At 40.8% G+C, this 22503-nt stretch overlaps 1 protein-coding gene across 10 annotated transcripts in view; it reads right to left on the bottom strand.

The window, feature by feature from the left end:
- Window positions 1-22503, bottom strand: part of DIS3L2 (DIS3 like 3'-5' exoribonuclease 2) — a 284495-nt gene that overhangs the window by 147848 nt on the left and 114144 nt on the right. For all 10 annotated transcript variants that reach the window (XR_006274028.1, XM_043491795.1, XM_043491797.1 and 7 more), the window contains 3 exons: window positions 21525-21631; window positions 20062-20309; window positions 11317-11490 (listed from right to left, as the gene is read on the bottom strand). Coding sequence is in view for 9 of the 10 variants with exons in the window: in XM_043491795.1 (XP_043347730.1) it covers window positions 11317-11490; window positions 20062-20309; window positions 21525-21631 (529 nt within the window). In the remaining variant the exon portion in view is untranslated. The remainder of the gene's footprint in view (window positions 1-11316; window positions 11491-20061; window positions 20310-21524; window positions 21632-22503) is intronic.

Raw genomic sequence — 22503 nt, 5'->3', positions numbered from 1 at the left:
GCGACTGCAGGTATGGCCGCTTGCAGCTCCCAATGGCTGCGGTTTGCCACTGGCTTAGCAGCTTCCACACCATTATTACATATGGCAGATAGTAGTTGAAGGAAGCAATGGAGCAGCCTGATACAATCCCTCAGATATTAAGCCCCTTCTGGACCATATGCTTGAATTCTAATCCCTCCAGGCAAGTCATTTAAGTTACTTGATGATTCCCTGGGCTTTGCCCCAAAGCTAGTATTCTTGATACAAAGTCTATTACGCAGTCTTCAGTAATACTTGCTGCCTGTTTTAGGAAAAATAATTCCCTCCCCGAACTGGTTGTAAAATGAAACAAGGAATTTATTAGGAGCTTCAGTATATGCCTATCCATCAGAAAGACAGATGGAATTCATAACCACAGGTTTCAAATACACACACTGTTCAAAGAGTAAAGATTCAGACACACTTACGTGGCTATATCCAAAGGCATACCGGAGGCTAACAAATCTAGGGAGCGCCTATGCTTTGTTTCAGAGTAGCAGCCGTGTTAGTCTGTATTCGCAAAAAGAAAAGGAGTACTTGTGGCACCTTAGAGACTAACAAATTTATTAGAGCATAAGCTTTCGTGAGCTACAGCTCACTTCATCGGATGCATTTGGTGGAAAAAACAGAGGAGAGATTTATATACACACACACAGAGAACATGAAACAATGGGTTTATCATACACACTGTAAGGAGAGTGATCACTTAAGATAAGCCATCACCAACAGCAGGGGGGGGAAGGAGGAAAACCTTTCATGGTGACAAGCAGGTAGGCTAATTCCAGCAGTTAACAAGAATATCAGAGGAACAGTGGGGGGTGGGGTGGGAGGGAGAAATACCATGGGGAAATAGTTTTACTTTGTGTAATGACTCATCCATTCCCAGTCTCTATTCAAGCCTAAGTTAATTGTATCCAGGTTTCAGAGTAGCAGCCGTGTTAGTCTGTATTCTCAAAAAGAAAAGGAGTACTTGTGGCACCTTAGAGACTAACAAATTTATTAGAGCATAAGCTTTCGTGAGCTACAGCTCACTTCATCGGATGCATCCGATGAAGTGAGCTGTAGCTCACGAAAGCTTATGCTCTAATAAATTTGTTAGTCTCTAAGGTGCCACAAGTACTCCTTTTCTTTTTAATTGTACCCAGTTTGCAAATTAATTCCAATTCAGCAGTCTCTCGTTGGAGTCTGTTTTCGAAGCTTTTTTGTTGAAGTATAGCCACTCTTAGGTCTGTGATCGAGTGACCAGAGAGATTGAAGTGTTCTCCAACTGGTTTTTGAATGTTATAATTCTTGACGTCTGATTTGTGTCCATTCATTCTTTTACGTAGAGACTGTCCAGTTTGGCCAATGTACATGGCAGAGGGGCATTGCTGGCACATGATGGCATATATCACATTGGTAGATGCGCAGGTGAACGAGCCTATGCTTTGAGTCTACAGGTCACACAATCATATTAATCTCCTTTCTTCAATAGGTCTTGAAGCACCTATGTGAAACTTCTGCAGAAGCACTATGGATTTCAGAAAAGACAAGACTTCATATTATCATAGAATATCAGGGTTGGAAGGGACCTCAGGAGGTCATCTAGTCCAACCCCCTGTTCAAAGCAACTTGTGTCAAACTTGTGTCAATGCAGTTGGCTGATGGAGTTGAGAGGGTAACTGACCATCATTTTGTTTATTAAAGTTCAGATTTTGTAGGCCTTGTTTAAAATTTAATATGTCAACACTAAGACATTTACAATAGAGCGACTGAATGTCTAGACTTCTGCATCACATTTACATTCTTCCTCTTTAGATTGTCTTGCTCTCTTCACTTTGTGAATACATACAATAGGTTTCAGAGTAGCAGCCGTGTAAGTCTGTATTCGCAAAAAGAAAAGGAGTACTTGTGGCACCTTAGAGACTAACAAATTTATTAGAGCATAAGCTTTCGTGAGCTACAGCTCACTTCATCGGATGCATTTATTGTTTTATACAATAGGTTGGTGCTGGTGGAATTCACTTCAGCATCCTGGTTTATCCCTATTAACTTGAACTCAGTGCTGACATTTTAAAATTAAACAGTAAAGACATTTTTAAAATCTTGCAGATCTTCAGAGTCATCTGTAGGACCCTGCCAAGCTGTGTCTTGGAAAAAGTTAAGCGGACATCATTCTTCAGGTCTGAAAACAGTCATTCTAATTTGGGACGAGGTATCCCAGGGTTGTCAACTCACTCCAGTGAAAGCTACAAACATTTTTTCACACAACAGTCTAATTGTTTGGCAACCACCAAAATTAATCTCATTTTTCAGTCACAAGTCAACCCAACTAGAATACAGTGCCTATGTAAGTTTCTTATAAAATACCAATAAGCACAGGACCCATTCCTATAGACATTCTTTGCTCAAACGGATATAGATAAAGTACTCTCTTTCAAAAAGGAATTTCAGACAATGGTAATTGTCTGAACCTCCTTAGTACTTCACCACCCGACTCCCAAAGATACCACTGTGTCAGTTGCAGTGCGCTACTACATTTATCACTCTAAGTATGGGTAGATTTCAGTTAAAAATCTGGAACAACTGTTTACAAGACAGGATCTTGAAAGGAATATTTTCACAGGAGAAGCATGCACCAGAAGCATCTCAAATGAGCCTCTGAAGGCACCTTAGGATACTTTGGAAAAGAGACACACTTGCAAAAGTAACTCTATAACTTTTTCTTTGTACAGTTAAATGAACACTGTAAAATGAACTAATTATATGAGAGTAAAAAAGAAAGACTACATTATCCCAATCCACCGTGGCACAAGCTCCCAAGAATCCACTCCCACAGGTAAACAAACATCAGAAGTCTCATCTTTATATGTCAGCCCAGTGCTGGTCTTTATATTTTTCATGTTTATTTTTTAGCTAAAGCCTTGCCTCAGCTGATTCAAGTCAAAAAGGAAGGCTTACAATGACCCCTAATGCATTACACAACAACTGTAACAAACATTTTAATTTTCATAGAACAGTGCTCCTCAGTTTGCCAAATCAGGACTAAATTTCAGCTATTTACTTATGGCTTCAGCATAAGATGAGCAAACTTCTCTGACAAAAAGTAAACCATTTAAAAAGCCATGGCATATAGAAGAGATCACTATTTAAATGCCTATTTAAATTTCTACAAGTCATGTTATAATTGTGCCTCAAGCACATGAAGCTCTCTGCCCCACCTTTATCCCATACAAGAATGAGAGCAGGAGTGTAATTGAAAACATGCTTTCATCATGTAAACTTCTTTAATCATAGACTCTCAGAAGCTAGAAACGGAAAAGACATTAGGTCATCCATCTCCCATGGGCCAGTGCCGGATTGTTCTCGGTGTATGCAAGTACTTTGTCCAGTCGAGAGTTTTCAGCTTCTTAAGCAATGGGGTTTCCAACATGCCCGTGGGAGTCTATGATGCAGTCTAATTTAGGATGAACAACAGAAAAGGTTTCCTCTCTTAGTTTTAACCCAGTTGTCCTAGTAATATCTCTTTCTACCAACCTAAATAATTCCTATCCCGCCATAGTGATTCATATATTTGTTAGCCATTAAGCATCATTCAAGCGTCTAGCCTCTTTGTTAATACACATTTAACAATTAAGCTTTCCCTGTAAGTCAATCCCTTCAGCCCCCTGGTTATTTTTATTACTCACATGTTTGAACTACATCTCACTTCTCTGTATCATTCTGGTATGGAGCTGCGGTGGAATTTTAAAGGAAGTTCTTAAAGTCATACAAAAACAAATGTCTTTTACATCCTCCATATTGTGGGTTTGGTTTTCTTGTATATGACTGTGAACATAAGAACTCCAGGAGTAGGAATCAATCATCAAGAAGCAGTTTGATAAATCAGCTACATCGGAGAAGACACCTAGGACTTTTCTTCTGCACAGTAAACTGAACAAATCTCAAGCAATTAAACTGAGAACCAGAACTGGGGGGAAAGGAAAAGAGGAGCATATTCCACCAGATTATATTCTAGCGATTCCATCAGCATCTGTGACGTGGCCCATAGAACTGGTCTATGGCAGCCTGTGCCACAAGGTAGAACCTAAAGTTATTCAACAAAACGAAGACCAGCCAACAAAGGCAGGAGTAAAGAGGGGACAGAAAGAGAGTACTGGTCTCTCTGCTTTAGCAGTTGAAATGCACTTAGTGTGGTGTGGGGTTGTGAGTCCTTATAAACTCCCAACCCAGATCCCTACATAGGCCCTTGTTCATTGCTCCAAAAGTTCAGCATTTGTGTGCATCCTCCAAGGGAAGCTCCATACACAGCATACCAGAATGAGACCCCATAATGAAAAAATGGTTCCTTGTAACGAACAGTTTGTCATGCCTTTGGTTAACCTGTCATTACGAAAAGGGAAATAATGCATCATCTGATCAAGAATTGTGAAGAAATTGTTTTCTCTATGGTGCTGACAGATGCCAATTTTAGCCAACACTTTCAAGGCTGGATGTCTGAACTCTGGCTCATCAACCCATATTTAGATATTTCACCAAAAGTGACCTGATTTTCAGAGGGGCAAAGCATGAACGCATGCCTCTGAAGTCAATGGGAGCTTCAGGTACTCAGCTCCTTTGAACATCAGGGCACTTTAATTACGTATCTAAATACAGAATTAGCAGCATAACCTTAAACACCCAGGTTTGAGACTTGTGGCCTTAGAGGGCTGGTTTTTCTCCCACTAAAACCCCCATTAAAGCCTCACGATCTACCATTGAAAGTCCGACAAGAACGGACCTGTTCCCAAATAGACTTGAACTGACTGGATTCCATGCCCCCTGCATTATTCTTTACAGAAAATACTCAGCTGTACAGACACAATGAAACATAGATAACGTTCAAAGTTCAGTGTGATGACAAGCCTCTCAGGCAAAACATTCCCCACTCAATGAGCTTTGATTTGTTCTTTACGCGACCAGAGCCCACTGATGGGAAATAACCCGACAATCCACCAATTCCCATGCAATAGTGTGCTTGTACAGCTATGCTTCCAATAGCTTATATGTTGCCTCCGTTAAACACCCACCCCACCCTGCATTTCTAGCGCAATATGCCAACCCCAGGTTGCAATATGTGATAGCAACCACTGCATGTCATTTAGTAAGAAATTAAGCTACCATGCTACTGGTTTTTTTTCCAGTGCAAGCGTAGGTTAGAAAAAAAGCAACGTATACAGGGAACAAGCTCTGACGACGTCAGCTAATGAGCTTAACCACATCACGGTGACAAGAACACATATCTGTGCATCACTAAAAGGTTATTTATTCAGCTCCATTAGGCGCATCTTCTAATACTGGTTTATTCACGTTGGTTCAGGAGGGACGTTGTTCCCCAGCCCAGCACAGTAGAAGAGATAGCACGGTGACGGGCACTGTAAAGAACAACCTAGAGTAGATACAGTGTCTTTTGCAACTGGCTTTGCTAGCTATGCGCGAAACTGTGATCACCACTGAGTAATACCTTGTGCTCCTCAAATCATCCTACTGATTTCAGTGGGGATACATGCAAAATAAGCTGCTGCTCAGGATGAGAAAGGAAACATAATCTAGTCCTATGTGTCTTTCCACAGTATCTCAGGATGACAGACTCAGATTTGCAGCAATGTTTACACATTTATTAAACATGCCATTTGTCAGGTTCCTTAAGAAACCGGGCATTTTTACATATTCTATTACAGTAGGATAAGTCTTGCTCTAATTATACTTAATGCAAGCTTTCTGTGGTGGAAAATCTCCAGGGAAAATTGTTTATGTTTTATCTGATTTATACCCTTTTCAAAGGCTTAAGTCTTCCACCTGCCAAGAAGAGCCAACTGTCTCACAGTCTACTCTTCTTCCTACTCACCAGGCACTGTGCTGGGAGCAGAATGCTGCCATTTTTACCATCAGCTCTAATTTTATCAACCAACAATCTTCTTGGGCATGCATAGTTAAGAGTCTGATATTAAGTCTTTAATATAAACACTGCTAATCTGTATTACTATCTGCACCATTCCTCAAACACGACACAAATAGTGGGCAGAACTGCAATGTAGGAACTGTTCTGTTACCGGTGGTTTCCAATTACAAACAGTGCTAAGAACAGAGCCTCCCTGTTCAAAATAGAACATAAAGACAAGAGAGAGCACCTCCTCTGTTTCTACTTCTCCTATCACAGAACGGAAGGATGCAATAGTTGTTAAGAAGCAATGAAAGTTACTATTTACTCTGAAAAACCTTAGTAACTGTCGGTAGCTATATAGTACCTCTGAGGACATCACAACTTATGGTCAACAGATATCATGCGTTGAAATATCTCAAAATATTAACTCTATATGTGCTAGGAATTATTCTGGGGAAGTTCTATGGCCTGTGTTCAGAATCTATGTGAATCTAAGGCTCTGTCATACTGTTGGGGGTTTTCATTTGTAAGAACAGCATTTCATTAACTCTGCTAATAGGGAAACAGAATAATCATGACAACCTGAATGGCCTCTCACTTCTGTGCATTGGCTCCTCAGGTTGTTGCTTTGCAGGACTCGCAATATTCAATATTAGCATCGGTGCTGCAAGTTTGCTTACAAGACAATGTTACAGAGTTAGTTGGGGTGGAAAATGAAAATTTCTGCTCTTCAGACGATTCATCTTGCAGATATTTCAGTGTTTCTTTCTTTGCTCAGTATTTTTAGCTCATTGTTTTCTATTTTGGCAGCTGAGAAACTGCAGTTTGTAATTTTACCTCCAGCTTCATATTTCTTCTTAAAAGTGAATACAATGTCCTGTTTATAATAATAAAATCACTAGTTGGCAGGATGACATCAAATGGAAAAAAAGAGAAAGCAACTGGAAAATTTAGAGCAAGCAATTTTGAGAGCCAAGTTTCGCATTTGTAATGGTCCAGCGGAGGTCACTGGACTCACTTGTTATTAGGCGAATGGTAAAGAAATAGATATCCTCAAGTTCTTCCATGTTAGACTATATAAACCATCTCTAGTTCAACGAGGGTTAGAGCTTTCCAAAAGAGTGACGTTATACATTTTCCACAGTAACACTAACAATGGGAGACATGCAAAAGGCAGAATTGCTCTGCAAAGAACGGCCTTTTTTCTCTCTCCAATATTTAGGTTTTTGTTTCCCACTATGATCGGACTTTCCTGGCTTTGGTTTCTTGTCCCAGTTTAGCAGTAAAAGAAACAAAAAGATATGAATGAAATTAGAAACATTTGGAACAAGCCTTAGAAATAGCTTTTAGGTTTCTTAGATTTTTGGCTAAACCTCTTCAAATGGTTTCCTCCTCTACTCCCCACACTGCAGCACCCACCTCTGAAATTTGAATGTCCTTGTTTGCTCTGACCCTCTTCTTTTCACCAGTGATGTTTTGTACCACACAGGTGAAACACTCAGCATAAAGCAAACAAGGAAATGAAATGTACAGGCTCAAGCAATGGAGAAGACCAGAAAATGGCTAGAAGTACGTCATTTCAGAATTTGCCTCTGCCACACCACTCTTCCAGTCTCAATGTTTCTTTTAAATAGCAAACCAAGCATTCCTCTTTTCTAATTTAGTTCCAGTCAATCTGAGAGACAGAGAAGGGGAAAAAGGGAATTCTGATCCTAATTGTGTTTACAGATTCTGGAACACACATTTCATAAACTATACTGGTCAAATACCATAAAATCCAAGTTCTCTATTGAACACGGCAGTTGTCAGTACACAATGATAACACTTCATCATCATCTAGAACTTTTCATTATAGGACCTCAATGTCCTTTGAAAACCATTAGTTACAGCACCTATGAAATATTTGTCTCATTTTACAAATGAATAAAATGAAATAGAGAGAGATCAAGAGGTTGCCCAGAATACTATAGTGAGTTAGTAGCAGCAGAGATGGGAATTTAACCTATAACAGCAGGAAATTTTATAACTGTCTAAGGATTTTGCGTATAAGGTACTATTAAAATATTTTTAAAAACTTTTTTGATAAATTATTGGACGGAGGAAAAAATTGATCTCTTTGAAGAGTATACATGAAAGATATAGGATAGTTCAGTAAAGCAAGTCCCTAAACATGATAACAGTACACCTTTTGTAAAGATGAAACTTTCAGGAAGCTGGGGAAATATATTTACAAGATAGCATAGACTAGTAAAATCATTCCTTTACACTGATCAGTGTTAACATCCTCTATGGATTAGTATGACCCATTGCTTTATTTTGACCTAAAGCCATATTCACAATCTTTCCTTTGTGTGAGATTCCTTTTAGCTAAGTAATCATTCCTCCAGCTAAGTACTCCAAAGACATATTAACAAACATAACTCATGGTTTTGAAGAGACTGCTATTCTACATTTGTATAGACCAAAAAGACATGTTTCGAGCAGGAGAGAGTCTTATCCCAGTTTCACCTTGTCAGAAAGTTACCTTCAAAACTAGGAGAAATATTGTAATGCACAATACTTCACAAGAGTCTCAGTCATGGAAGCCCAAAGAGAAGTGCCCTGTCAACAACTCGGCTATCAGACAATAGAGGAATACAAGCAATAGTCAAGTAACTGAGACCATCTTCTACACTAATGGAATGAGTGTCAATAGCAAGCCCTACTAGAGGCTAAAACTAGTATTGATAACATGATTTTTGATCTGATTCATGCTAACAAGGACGACCTAGAGCCCACACAACTGTTTTACAGATAGCATTGACAAAAAAGCATTACAGAAATGGCGGGGATTTAGAACAAGCTCTACAATATAAAGTGTAAGGTTATACCATGTTTACACCGGTTACATGTTAGCATGAATCTTATTTAAAAGCATTTCAGTTAAGATGGCTCTTTCTGTAGTATAGAGGAAGACTTACAGTACAGTACAGACTTACAGTATTGTAAATAATACCGTAGCATAAGTGAAAATCACTCTCTATGTAGTAAAGAAACGAGACCGATCAACTACTAACATACATAGTTACAATATGTGCATACAGATGCTCAAGTTCAGATGTATGCAGTTCTGCATATATGTTTGTGGGTGCCTAATTTGTAAGTGCGGGTCAGGCATTGTACTGTGCTGACAATATACTGGCTGCCAAGAGAGTACCAAAAGCTAGTCAATACCACCGAGATGGAAGGTTAAAAGTCTTACGACTACCTCCTTTGCCAGCATGTGTCTCAAGGGGCAATGGGTCATGCCACCAGAAGATAAGACACCCAGACCTATCACTAAATGGTGTGAGTGTTTTTTGATGGGAGGGAAGGGGAAGAGGAATGGATTCGAATTAGGTGTGTTCCACATTATTTTTGTTAATAAAAAATCATTTTCTTTTGAAGTTGGCAAACTCTCACGCCCAGGGTATCAAAAAGCAAGCTAATAGAAAGATTCACATTTAATTTACCTTTCCTATCCGAGCACAGAAACTTCATACTAGCTTCATGTGTGTTTAGGAGATTAATAAGTAGCAGTATGGTAATTAACATTGAAAGAATTCATACGTGACTAACATAAGTAATTATTTTGGAAGCTTTGACAGTAAGGGTTTATGTTTGAGCAAACAGAAGGAAAGTTACTTTGCAGTGTTCACCATCTCTGTGAAGAGACAGCCGGTTTAACCAGAGAGAAGGATTTAAATGGCCAAGCTGCAAAACCGTCATGGGGTGCCAATTACCTTGAGAATTCTCACTGTAAAAATTCAGTAACAAAACCAAGAAATGCATTTGGAATTTGTTTCCAAGAATGATGGTGTAATCCAAGACATGTCAAGTTCCTCATCTGCCCACAACAGCATTACTGCTAGGGCAGAAGAAATTAGAGGAAGATTGCTCCCCCTTTGCTGACATGTAGTGAAGAAACCAAAAATAAGAACACTCGAGTGACACCCACCCTGTAGCCTAATGTTTGTGGGGAGTGACATCTTGTACCATTGAGTTTTCAGTCATTCCAAATCTGAAATCCAATATCTGAAGTCTGACACTAGCAAATAAGGAACTCGATTCTCCACTGAGTTATACCACTTTTATACCAATGTTGTTCCACTGATTTCAACAGACTATGCCAGCTTTTGCTCCACTGGAGTGGAGAATCAGGCTTAAGAGGAAACCATTTAATCTTATGTAGAGCACAGCTGTGAAGCTGGGAGAGAAATCTTTGGTAGCTCTGATCTTAACAGTTATCATTACAAAATACATAATTACCTACATCCAAGGATACAGAGAACTTCATTGACAATTGAAGCCTCACATTGCTGCTGTGAGGTCGACAGTATCCCCATTTTACACAGGGTAAAGCTGCAACACACAGCGACGTAGTGACTTGCCAAAGACCACACGGTAAGTCAGTGACAGGGTCAGGAACAGGACCCAAAGTTGGCCCTGGTCTCCTTTTACAACTGCTAAATCATCTTCCTTTTTTCCACCTCCATCCCAGCCCAAAGACTTGTGTATGTGTTGCGTAGTGGCCTTTTAACTCTGGAGTCCAGATACAGATACTTAATGCTGGTGTCTATCCTCCTCTTGACACAATTTGTTACTCTTAATGGGAACTACGTAAGTATTCTAAGAGGGAGTAGAACTTGCTGTGGGTATAAATGCACGCACACCTTTACACCAACACAGACAACGGAAACCTCTGCCTTTAGGAATCAAAACCATGCAAACATTTTACCTTAGTAACAATCAGCAGAGAAGCACCATGTCCCTAAAATGCAAACTGCCAACTCTTCGAAACACTGAAAAAAGCCACAACCAAACAACCCAGGCAGCACATGGGACTGTCTCTGAGTGTGACTGAGCTTCAGTGTAACAAATCAGAAAATTCAAGACAGTTTTAGGTACATTACCAGAAGTTCAGTGAGAATTCATATACCAGAAACATCTTTACATAGAACCTAGAATTATTGTCAGCACTGAAAAAAATAAGCACTGGGAACTTTTGTGAGTCTTAAAAAAAAAAATCCCATGCATCAATAGAGACACATTGTTACAAAAATTATCACTAAAGTATTAGAGCATTCCAAACTAAAAAGAAAGCTCTCCAATTAGATGCCAGGCATTAAATTCTTTATCTAGGTATTAATGTTGTTTTTAATAGTTCTTTTGATGAAAATACCCTTTGCTATATCAAATGCTTCCCCAAACCACTGGTCCTTTGCTTTCTTTTCAAAGAGCAGGGCTGCTTGCCAAGCTAACACTGGTATAACTTAGAAAGGCAACGCCTTTGAATGGCGTGACGAGACAATATCTGTGAAGCGAAAAACCACACCAACAGAAGAACAACCTTGAGACCAGAGAGGGTTTGCTGTTACCTTAAATCTCTTCTGTTGGCCAACTCTGAGGGTGGGATGGCCCAGGGCAGGCTCTGGGGAAGGCATTCCAGAACGTCTTGGGAGAAGTCAGAGAAATCCACACCGTACTCCGTCAGGATCCCTTCTGTTTCAGGCTCAATCTCACCAGCCTGCCCAAGACTTTTGGCCATTTGCCTATAGAATGGAAGCACAAAGAACGGATAGTTTTATTTAGTATATACCTAGAACTCTCGATCGGTTGCTATCCCTGGAGAGGCCTGCTGCAGCATCCATGACAGAGCCATCAAGAGCAGATATAGTTTCACCCATTTAATCCACCTTCCTGACGTGTAGTGGAAGACTGGGAAGGGAGCAGGGCAATACCATGCCTTATGTATGCCGGGGAAGATGTAAAACACTAGTCAGACTCCATGCCAGACATTTTGTGTGTCTCATTTAAAGGAGACCATTTATATCTGGGGTTCTCAAACTTCATTGCACCGCGACCCCCTTCTGACAACAAAAATTACTACACGACCCCAGGAACAGGGACCAAAGCTTGAGCCCGCTCGAGTCCCGCCACCCCAGGTTGGGGAGATATGGGGGGGGCCACAAAGCCGACGCTCAAGGGCTTCAGACCCAGGCGGGGTGCCTGTAACCTGAGCCCTACCACCCAGGGCTGAAGCCCTCGGGCTTCAGCCCTAGGTGGCAGGGCTCGAGCTTCAGCTTTGGCCCCGGCAACTCTAATACCAGCCCTGGCGACCCCATTAAAACAGGGTCGCGACCCACACTTTGAAAACAGCCAATTTATATCATTAGGTTGTTGGAGTATCCACAGGAAATACGAGCCTACCAAGTTATAAGAAACAGAAAAGCCATGGTAGTGATGCCCAGCAGTAACAGGAAAGACGTATGCTTTCTGTGCAAATTGCCTCAGTTCTATGGATCAACGGCTCTCAACCTCTTTCACACAGTGCCCTGTACTACAACAGGAAAATGTTGGGGATCACCCCCGCGTCTAGCCATGAGGTCTCTCACTGCCCTGGGCCTGTCCAAAACAAGGGGTCTCAGCCTGGTCTCAGACAGCTCTATCTAAATAGCTCTCTCACAGAGGTCTGCTCTTCAGTCCCTAAAAGGCCAAAGGACTTTGAGAACTAAGACTTGCAGGCAGTCCAGAGTGCTAACATGCCTATACGTTGCACAAGGACTTTAAGTTATAAGATCTCTGTCACTTAAGAGCCACTGGATCCACTATTATTTGGTGGTGAACGTGCTCTGGGACTGAAGGCCTGGAACGGAAAAGCGTATTCAGCTGAAGGTTGCGCAGGGTCCACTTCAGCCTGGGCCACAATTCTACCAGCAGATTGCTGCAGTCATGAACACAAACAGATTCAGCCCCTTTAAAGGGCTGCCCCTCACTCCATGGACCACTTTGGAACTTGGAAAGGGAGCAAATTTACAGAGCCATCAAATCGCTGTTGAAAAGGAATAAAATTGATGGCCTCCGTAGACGCAGGAGTTAACATGCCCAAATACCCTCTCTTCTGTCTTACAAGAACAGCATTTATGCACCTATTTCAAACCATCTTCCAGACTCTTTCAAGGCCTGAGGACACCCAGCGATCTAGCTCTCCTCCTCTGGCTAGCATAAGCCTTTGGACTCTCATCCTGCTGGAAAGGGGCTGAAGTTCCGGATGGGAGTCACAGATGAAGGCAACATTGTGTGACACATTCTAATAATCTTTGATGAGGAGCTCTGCATGCATCTGACTATCCTGCCTCTAGATATCTTCCCTCAGCTCCAGCACACATCTCACAAAATGTATTTCCTAAGCCTCTGGCATTAGCCATATTTCATTGAAACAAGGATTTAGCTGAAAATGACACAGAAACGAACTGGGACTCCACATTACTGAAGTGACGAAGCAACACTGTACCTATCTGACTAGAAGTGTGATATTTAGTCCTAGACTCTGGCCTTCACATATCCTAGACTGCTCTGTGGATAAGGTGAGGTTTGTATTTTTGTGAGTTTTAATATAGCACCATTAGGACAAATGGCACTTTACAGGCAAAGGAGACAAGAACTCTGGCCCAAGGAAATTACCATCTACATGTATGCAAATTAATCAGAATAAGATTGGTAACATTGGGTAAGGGGCAATAATACCAGGGAATATAACCTCTGTAAGCAAGGTTTCTCCAATGTATGAAAAGCTGCCATGATACTGTTCCTTCTGCTTTAATTTTAATGAGTGAAAACAGGCACTAATTACTTTCCTAATATGGGCAAAAAATTGTGTACCTGTAATTTGGATATGCAGAATGTTCCCAGTGTTTCAACTGTGCCATAAACTTACACAATAAACTCCATTTGCACGGTAAATGCAAACTCATCTTTATAAGGAGTAGGTAAGGTTCTCTCTTTTTCCCACTAAGGAGGGCTGTATAATAAATCTTTCAGATCATGTAGTATGCTGCTAAGGGCTGTGAACCTTGTTCTGCATTAAGTCATAGAGTTCAAATTCTCTGGACGAATAAAGCAGCGATAAAATATATTGGCCCTCATTGATTCAGTTTTATCTACAAGCTCTATTGAAGAGACACACATGCATCTGGCATCCAGCCTTAATTCTCAACTTCAACCTGTTTGTCTCGGTCTGATCCTTAACGTTATTTTAACATCACCAAACAAGAAATAATTTTCTTTCTTTCTGGCAGCAGCAACTATACAACAAAGAAATCATCACCTAATGCCCAGTGTTTTGTAGTCGTAGAGGGAGATTTGGACTGGTGAACCTTCAGGTTTGCTTAGGGTGACCAGATAAATTTGAAAAATCAGGACAGAGAAGGGGGAATAATAGGGTCCTATGTAAGACAAAGCCCTTAATATTGGGACATCTGGTCACCCCAGGTTTAGGAGCCACAAAGTGCACTATCACACAGACAATTAAAGCTTGGGTCCTGGGTTTTACTCCTTGTTCCCTGCACTAAGCCCTATAAGGGGGAAGGAGAAAGTGTCTTGTCTCTCAAACAACATCCTTCTGGCCAAGGAGGGATTAAAGAGGAGAGGGAAAATGGGGGAGAGATATTGAAGCATAACCCTTTTTCGCTTCCTCCACTGCCATCGTGGCTCAATATTTAATTTTCAAAGGAGATGAACACCTGCTGCTCCCACTGATTCTAGTGGAAGCTGCAAGTGTTCAACACTTGTGGAAAAATCAGGTCTCTAGTGTCTACTTTGATATGCTTTTCGAGTCACAAGAAAACACCTTTTCACGTCATGCCTTCCAGCTCAGATTAGGTAGCCCAGGTCCTCTTGCGTAGTTTACTGAAATTAGATTATGATCCATAAGGATCAAGTGGAATTTTGAATACTTAGGGGTTTGACACAGGACTCATATTCTTAACAGTAATTAACATGGGATTTACTACCTTCCAGGGAACATTTCTCAAGCACCTTGAAATAAAAAGTTCACAGCTGATTTTAATTGGGGCCATATTGCAGTCACACAGACAGGATGACTTGCATCAGAGCAAAATCCAACAGATCAAGGTTAACGCATATAGGATAATAGAAAGCCCTGAAGCGAAAACCACACTGTAATTCACTCCAGGGGCTGCACTGCCATCAGGAACAGCAAGAATAGCTCAAGAGGCTTATAAATGACAGCAGTCACATGAGTCAGCTTCAGGCAAACATTTACTGCCCAACTCTTCTGTACTCGCAGCAAAGCTGGACCTCCAGACATTTCAAAAAATTCCAAAGTCAAAATTTTTTTTAACTGTTAGTGACTTAACATTTCCTTTCTGTGTCGTCAATGGCTGGGCTTTACAGCTCTCCAGAGAGCTTGCTAATACCCTTCCATTGACGTTAGGGACATAATAGCCTGTCGTGGAAAACAGTGAAAGGGAATCTGTTGCATTTGACCGTTTGGGGGAGAGTGCAGCAAAACGTCAGCACGTCCAAAAAGCATTTCTCCAAAATATCCGTGTTTACAAGCAGTCTCAGTCAGATTTGAAAAGGCGCAAATGATGGTGAATCACTTCCACTTGCCTTTAAGAACCATATTTAATCCCCATCTAGAAGAGAATCTCATTCATAACAATCTTACAGCCTGGGATCCTTTCAGACAAAATAAAGGGCTTTACAAACTGATATATAAATACACTCAAGAGTGAAAACAGGCACTAATTACTTTCCTAATACAGGCAAAAAATTGTGTACCTGTAATTTGGATATGCAGAATGTTCCCAGTGTTTCAACTGTGTCACTGTTGTTTGCATTTCTGAAATGCAGCAACAATTTAACGGTGTGCTGCAACGAACTTCACAACAGTTAGGAAAGAGAATGGAAGAATGACATACTCGGCTGAAACTGCAGTAGAAATTTAGGCAAGAAGACTGTAATTATCCATCTTAGGGTTACTGGCCAGCACCCCTTGCACTTAGCCACAGAAAAAAAGGGACCCCCAACCAAATCATAAGCATCACTTCCAGTAGCATCTAGAAGGTCTTTTGATATCTCCTTTCAAAAATATAGACCTCCCTTGCTTGAAAGTCTGAGAAGATCATATAAAGTGCAAAATGATTTGACTACTCAGTCACTGAACACTGAATTGTGTCGTCAAAGAAAGGTGATTCAAGATATGATTTTTTAGTGATCACTTAAAGTCAATCTTGTATTGTTGAGTAGTGTTCCATACAACCCTTAGAAGGCGCTCTGGTTTAATGGGCTTGGCAATTTTGGCTCAAATAACATCACCATCATATGTAACTTTTCTTCCTTAACCAGCTGATTACTAAAAAAACTCAAACCAAAACTCTCCATTTTCTACTTATTCATCCTGACAAAACACATTTGCTCTAGCATCCCACCTGTCCTACCACAGACTGGCATCTCTCTGTACCTCTCAGCCTAAACTGAGGAAAGGGATCAAGGGTTGAAATGATGGTCTGTGTGCACAGATCTTTCTCTATTACTCTCCTGAATCACAATGACCAAAACTAAAAGTCTCGGCCAGTACAGGACAGACTATTTCAAAAGCTTTGGTTTGTCCACTTCAGATGACTTTGGGGAGACTGTTCAGACAATTCCATGGATCTATGGACTACAGTACTATATTCCCATAACACATGGCCACACCTTGGCTTTTGCTGTTATTGGAGACATTTTGGAACTGGGCCATAGCCTTAGTTTATCAAACTTCTCCCATTGTTGCAAAATTCCTACAACCCTCTAACTGGGGGCATGTCTACACTACCACTTATGTCGGGAAAATGTATATCACTCAGGGGTGTGAAAAAAACCACCCCTCTGAGCGACATACGTTTTGCTCACATAAGTGGTAGCGTGCACAGCACTATGTCAGCAGGAGAGCTTCTCCCACTGACATAGCTACTGCCACGAATTGAGGTAGTTTCATTCTGTCAAAGGGAACACTCTCTCCCGTCGGTGTAGAGCAGCTACATAAGCGATCTTGCAGCAGCACACCTGCATCAGTACAGCCGTGCTGCTGTGGGCTCGCTAGTGTAGACATGGCCTGAGCCTCCTCTGTGACTCTAATTGTGAAATCATCAGTCTGCTTAATCCTGTATGAATAGGAAGAACGAGCAGGCAACGCTGTTGCATTTCATCTTGTTGCCGACACTGGGCTGCTGATGGCCATCTGGTCTTTTCCCTTCAATCTAAATACATTTGGATTTGAAAGAAAGAAAAAAAAAAAAGACTACAGGAACTCAAAACACTGAGCTGGCTTTGAAGCAGCTACAAGAAGTGAAAGGGCAGACTGAAAGGTTACATTTTATTTTAAATTCTATGATAACTATCCTCACTCTGACAGACAAACATTTAAGATCCTGAATGATACAGAGAATATCCTGGGACCGACATGGTCACAACACCACTGCATACCTGAATTATACAGTCATGTGGGCCCATGTGTCATTGTGTCTAAAAGTTAATGTAGATGAAGCCAGTGCTTTTACATTTTACTTTGCTATTGTTTAATAGACTCACCCAACTCCATACTGGGGCTGGGAGATCGGAGTTCACTTGGCCAGTCTCTAAGGAACAGACAGCAGCAGTGAGAAAGTGACAGATCACAGACCGTGGAGAAGATTCATTACCAACATACGGTACTGGCTTGAACCACAAAAACAAAGTACCCTAGAATATACCTGTATCTGACACTTGTCTCTCATCTGTCTAGAAAGGGATAGGTTGGCTTAGAGGCTGGTTTGTTTTAACCACTGCTTGAAGTGGAGAAAATTAAATGCCACTTCTCTGTAGTAATATCACTCCAAATACTACTCTATGGGAAGGGTATGTACCAGAGCAGAGCTTTGGGTATCCCTGCACATCCTCTGGATATCACCATCTCCATATGTATCTGTATCCATTTTATCATAGTCTCTCCTTTCTTCTTTTTTTTCTCTCTCCCTCCACCTGTTCCAAACAAAACAAAAACTACACGTTTCCAACTTGACAATAGTGGCCTTCTTCAGAGAAGATAGAATCTCACCTTTGACCACCAGGTGGCACTCAAGAGTCACAAAAATGAACCCGCGCCCCAAACTTTCACCTCCAGGATGCCGCCAGGTTTTCCCCAAAATGTGTAGCAACAAATCTCAAGGTGGCATTTGAACTTGGAGTGTTGAGCAGCAGCTCACAGTGTCCTCTACCAAGTCCCCTAGCTCACCCATTATTTTATGGGTCCAATGATACACACAGTCACCATGAAGAAAGAAAACATTTTGTGAACCTTGATGTTGCTCATGAAGGATGGTGCATTTCAGAAATATCTCAGCTATATTTCCCAAAATGTGGTGGCCACTTTTTTCTTTTAGCTCATTTGGAGAAAAATATAAACACAGGATGAGCTAAAGGAGAGTGTTGTACCGATGGCAGTTTGCCAACACCTACAGAATGTTACTTGTAGATCCCATGGTATTCAGGGGAGGAGAGAGAGATTGGAAGACCTGTTAAGACTGTTTTCCCATTAGGCAGGAGTGGTGCAGAATGTAGACATGAGACCTACTGGTTCCTCTTCAGTCTGGGTCCCCTCTAACATAGACCCTTAGTAGTCCTTATTAGGCCTTCTTATAAGGTTCCCTATAATTTTTAATAGAAGTGACTTTGGAGGCCCTTTAACTTAAAAATAAAACCATGAATCTTTTGATCACAGTCTACAATATGTAGAATGAATTTTATGTTAAGATTCTGGTCACCCGTTCTAATTCTCATGTTCTATCATTGAACATAGTACTGTACCAACCTCTACACACAAGTATAATGTTATAGATTAATAATTGAGCAAGAATTGAATGCAAGAGGGCCACATTTAGCTAATAATGTTATTGCTCTGACACTTGTTTGCTTGATTCTGCAAGACCTATGTCATTACCCTCTGGAGAAAGTCCAAGAGGCACCAAGAAAATCTTCAAGAGATGGTAACATCTAATGGACTAATTTTCCTTTATAAGAATTAAGGTCAAAACATCACTATGGATCCAGTTTTAGCCACAAAGGGGAAAAACGAGTAGAATACCGTATTTCCGACCCCTTCTAGTCTCTCAATAATGATTTTTAAATATTGTCCATTTATTAAGTGATCTTCATTCAAAGATCTCAAAACATGTTACAAAAAGATGGCTACCCCCATGTTACCAATAGAGAAACAGATACAAGAGAGAGAAAGTGATATTCCTTGAGACAACAAAGCCCAGGCTGGAGTTGAGAACAGATCACAGACTCTTAACTTTGTCCCCTGGCTTAACAGGTACATCTGGAAAGTGCACAAAGTCAAGTACATGATGAGTTGTTGTCACCTGCTAACCACAAAGACCTATTCTAAGCAAAAATAAAATCTGAGCCCTCTCCAGTCCCTCTCTATTAATTTGGCAGTGTTATGCAGCCACCTTTAGTAAAAGCCAGAAAACTACCAGGCCCTTTGAGGGCCTCTCACAGGTTTCATTCTATTTCAGTGTTTAAACAAATGTATTTTGTTAAAGTTGAAATCAATCATCAACATTTTACGTGACCAGCTCCCCAGGGCTCTTACTGAAGTCATAGAGGAGTCCCAGAGGAAACCACTATGTACCAAGACAATCATGGAAAGTTTCTTCAGTTTGGTTTCCTGACAACACCCTTTACATCTTGGAAACTACTGAAGTAGCCAAATCAGGATGCACAATACTGCACATCAAAAAGACAGATAAGAGAAGCACTGATCGCCCAACGAAAGAAAACATTAACAGAGCCTCAAGAATTCCCCCTGCACTGCTGAACAGAGCATCCTTCACGATAACGAGAAGCAGGAATAAAATGAAGATGCAGACTGAACTCTTCTGATGAAAAGTGGGGAGGGGAAAAGGAGCATATAGCATGGAAAGCCTGCTAGCATAACGGTTAAGCCGGTCAATTTCTCTGCTTACCTACAGTTAGTTCCAGTGCTCAGAATGCAAGCTCCTTGAGACAGATAACCTTATTATATACTTGCACTATGAGGGCCCTAGCACATTGCAGAGATTAGTTACTTATCTGGCAGCACCCAGAGGAAGCCAGCAGTTTATATAGTCAAGAGCCATAATGTTTAACCAGCATGCAGCTATCCTGAGACATGACAGGGGGCCTCTCTGTAGAGTAATAGCAGCAAGATATTTGTCTTGTGTATCTAATGCGTTTGTAGCAATATCCAACTAAAATCAAATTGGGGTCCAAAAGAGAAACCTCCTTTTTCTCCAGATCTGCTAGTAACCACGTACCCTATTGCAAAGTTGCTGTCTTCCCTCCAATCCACAATACGACAGATGAAGAGTGTACTGGAGTAGTCCTCAGGCCTGTTTACAAAGTCCGGAGGGCAGTCTGCCAAAGACACATAGGCTCTAGGCACTCGGTGGTCCACAGGTGAGAACATGACACACTTCTTGAAGAGTTCACTGCTCTTGTCCGCCAGCAGTTTGATGAAGCCTGTAGCTGCTCTGGAATGCTTCTTCTCTAAGATACAGACCACCTAGAACAATCACAGGATTTCTACAGTTATCACCATCAGAGAAACTTTCATGTCCTGTAACAGAATAATGGTGAAAGGAGAGCACAAAGGCATAGCAGAACACCCTGGAAATTCAGAAGACACAGCACATTTCCCTGGCCCTCCCCCACTTTTTTTTTTTTTTTTTTTTTTTAAAACAGTGCCCATTTACAAAGTGATTTCCTGCGCCAAACAAAGTGTGCCATCTTGCTCACGGTGATGGTGGAACTGTGCATCTCCCAAGTGTTAGCTCTTTACGGCACTTTTCTTAATTACAGAACAAAACCAGACAAGCAGCAGTACATTACCACAATGTACAAGTCACTTCTGTAAAATCTTCCCCTTGTATACTCACTGCTCAACAATCAGTGCAGAAAGACCAGTCCAAAAACGGTGCCTCTGTGGATCCAATGCTAACTACAGGAGAGGAAAGGGCACACTGCGGGGAGTTTGGCAGACATTTTTTCCCTGTGCTTCTCCAGAGTTAGGGCTTTATACAAAATGGCTTTAAAAAAGAATAATAAATTGCATTCCATTAAATGTCACTTCTCACAGATGTATTCATACTGGGTATATTTTTTGTAGGCCCATATAAATCACTGGATACAAGCCGAAATATTATCGCTAATTGTCTGGGTTTATTCAAAGCAATCCTTTTAGAAGGGCTGAAGATTCACTTCTCAGTGAAATCTGGAACGTAGGAATCACCATACTAGCTGAGATCAGAGGACAATCTAGTCCAGCACCCTGTCTCTGGCACTAGCCAGACCCAGATGTTTCTGACACCCCTGCAGCAGGTGTGGGATAGGATGAGATCTGTGTGAGGGCAGATTATCTCTTAATAGTTAGAGAGTACCTTAAACGTGAAGTTTAATATCCCTTCCAAAACTGTTATAATTAATTATGGGAGCTCTCACTATTCTTGACATCCATATAAATGTCCAATCCCTTTTTGAATCTTGCTAAGTAATTTTGTATAATAAACAAATGCATTTTAAACCAGGGTAACTGGCAAAAATGGCACAGTACTCAAGCTTTTATCAGAGTGTGAAGAAAATATACGTACACAGGGGAATTGGATTCAATGAACACTAGCAGAAGATTGCAGGGAGGCCAAAGGCAGGGCTATTTCAGAGCATAATGCTGTTCAAGCCCTTCTGACACGAAAGACAGATCGTTATTCCGATGAGACTCTACCTTTGCTGTCCTCTGAAGAAACTTCTCCGGAAGAAGCCTTGGATTGTTCACCTTGGAGACATCTTCTTGCTTTGCACCTAGTGCACAACCCCTCTCTGCGTCCTTCACTATATCAAACAGAGAGAGAGAGAGAGAGAGAGAGAGGTTACTTTAGTACATCTTCCATCATCAATTTGCTTTAGTCTTTTGCTGTCAATTCTAATCCATACTTCAAGTACAAGTTTTAAATGAAGGGAACAAACTTGACTGAATGTCAAAATACCCCAGCAATAAATGTCATTTAATATTTCTCCAGGCCACAATGAAGAATAGATATATGTTATATTGTGCATATCTGCAAAACAAAGTCAAAATAAACCCAAATTTTACAAGTACAACTATACCAGCCATAATAAACAAAATAGTGGAAGACACATTCTATTTATTAAATTTTTTTTAAAAACTGCTTGAATTTCCTGGCTTTTCTTAGTTGGTGTCATTAACTTAACATTATATAAATAGTCCTTTAAGTACTTACATTCATTTAATATCCTTTGAAAAACCTTATGCAAGGTTATAAAACACATATTTATCCTAGAAATTGAAACCACATCTCACTAGTTGACACTCTTCGGCCATGGACCAGGGGTATTAAAAATCCTCAAGAAAAGTAATCGCTTCATATAACTAATAGCCACTTTTTTTTTTTCTGTTAATTTCCTTCACCAGATACCAGGAATGTTTAAGACAATTGCCAACCAAATTTAGTTTTGAGTTTCAAACCATGCAAGTATCCATCACAGGTAAGAGGCACATGTTAGTGTGTTTGGTATTTACAAACTGCTAACACAATCTTTAATTTGGTAAGAGAAGTTTGAGGGTGGGCTCTCGAATGGCAAGTTACAGGTTTTATCCTTTTGAAAGTGCCTTTAGAATGGAAACAGAAACACAACATTTATTGTATAACTAGGGAAGGAGAAACTCCTCATTTTTCCCCTGG

Source organism: Dermochelys coriacea, chromosome 9 (genome assembly GCF_009764565.3).
Source record: "Dermochelys coriacea isolate rDerCor1 chromosome 9, rDerCor1.pri.v4, whole genome shotgun sequence".
Classification (NCBI taxonomy): domain Eukaryota; kingdom Metazoa; phylum Chordata; order Testudines; family Dermochelyidae; genus Dermochelys; species Dermochelys coriacea.
This window is presented reverse-complemented; position numbering and strand designations above follow the sequence as displayed.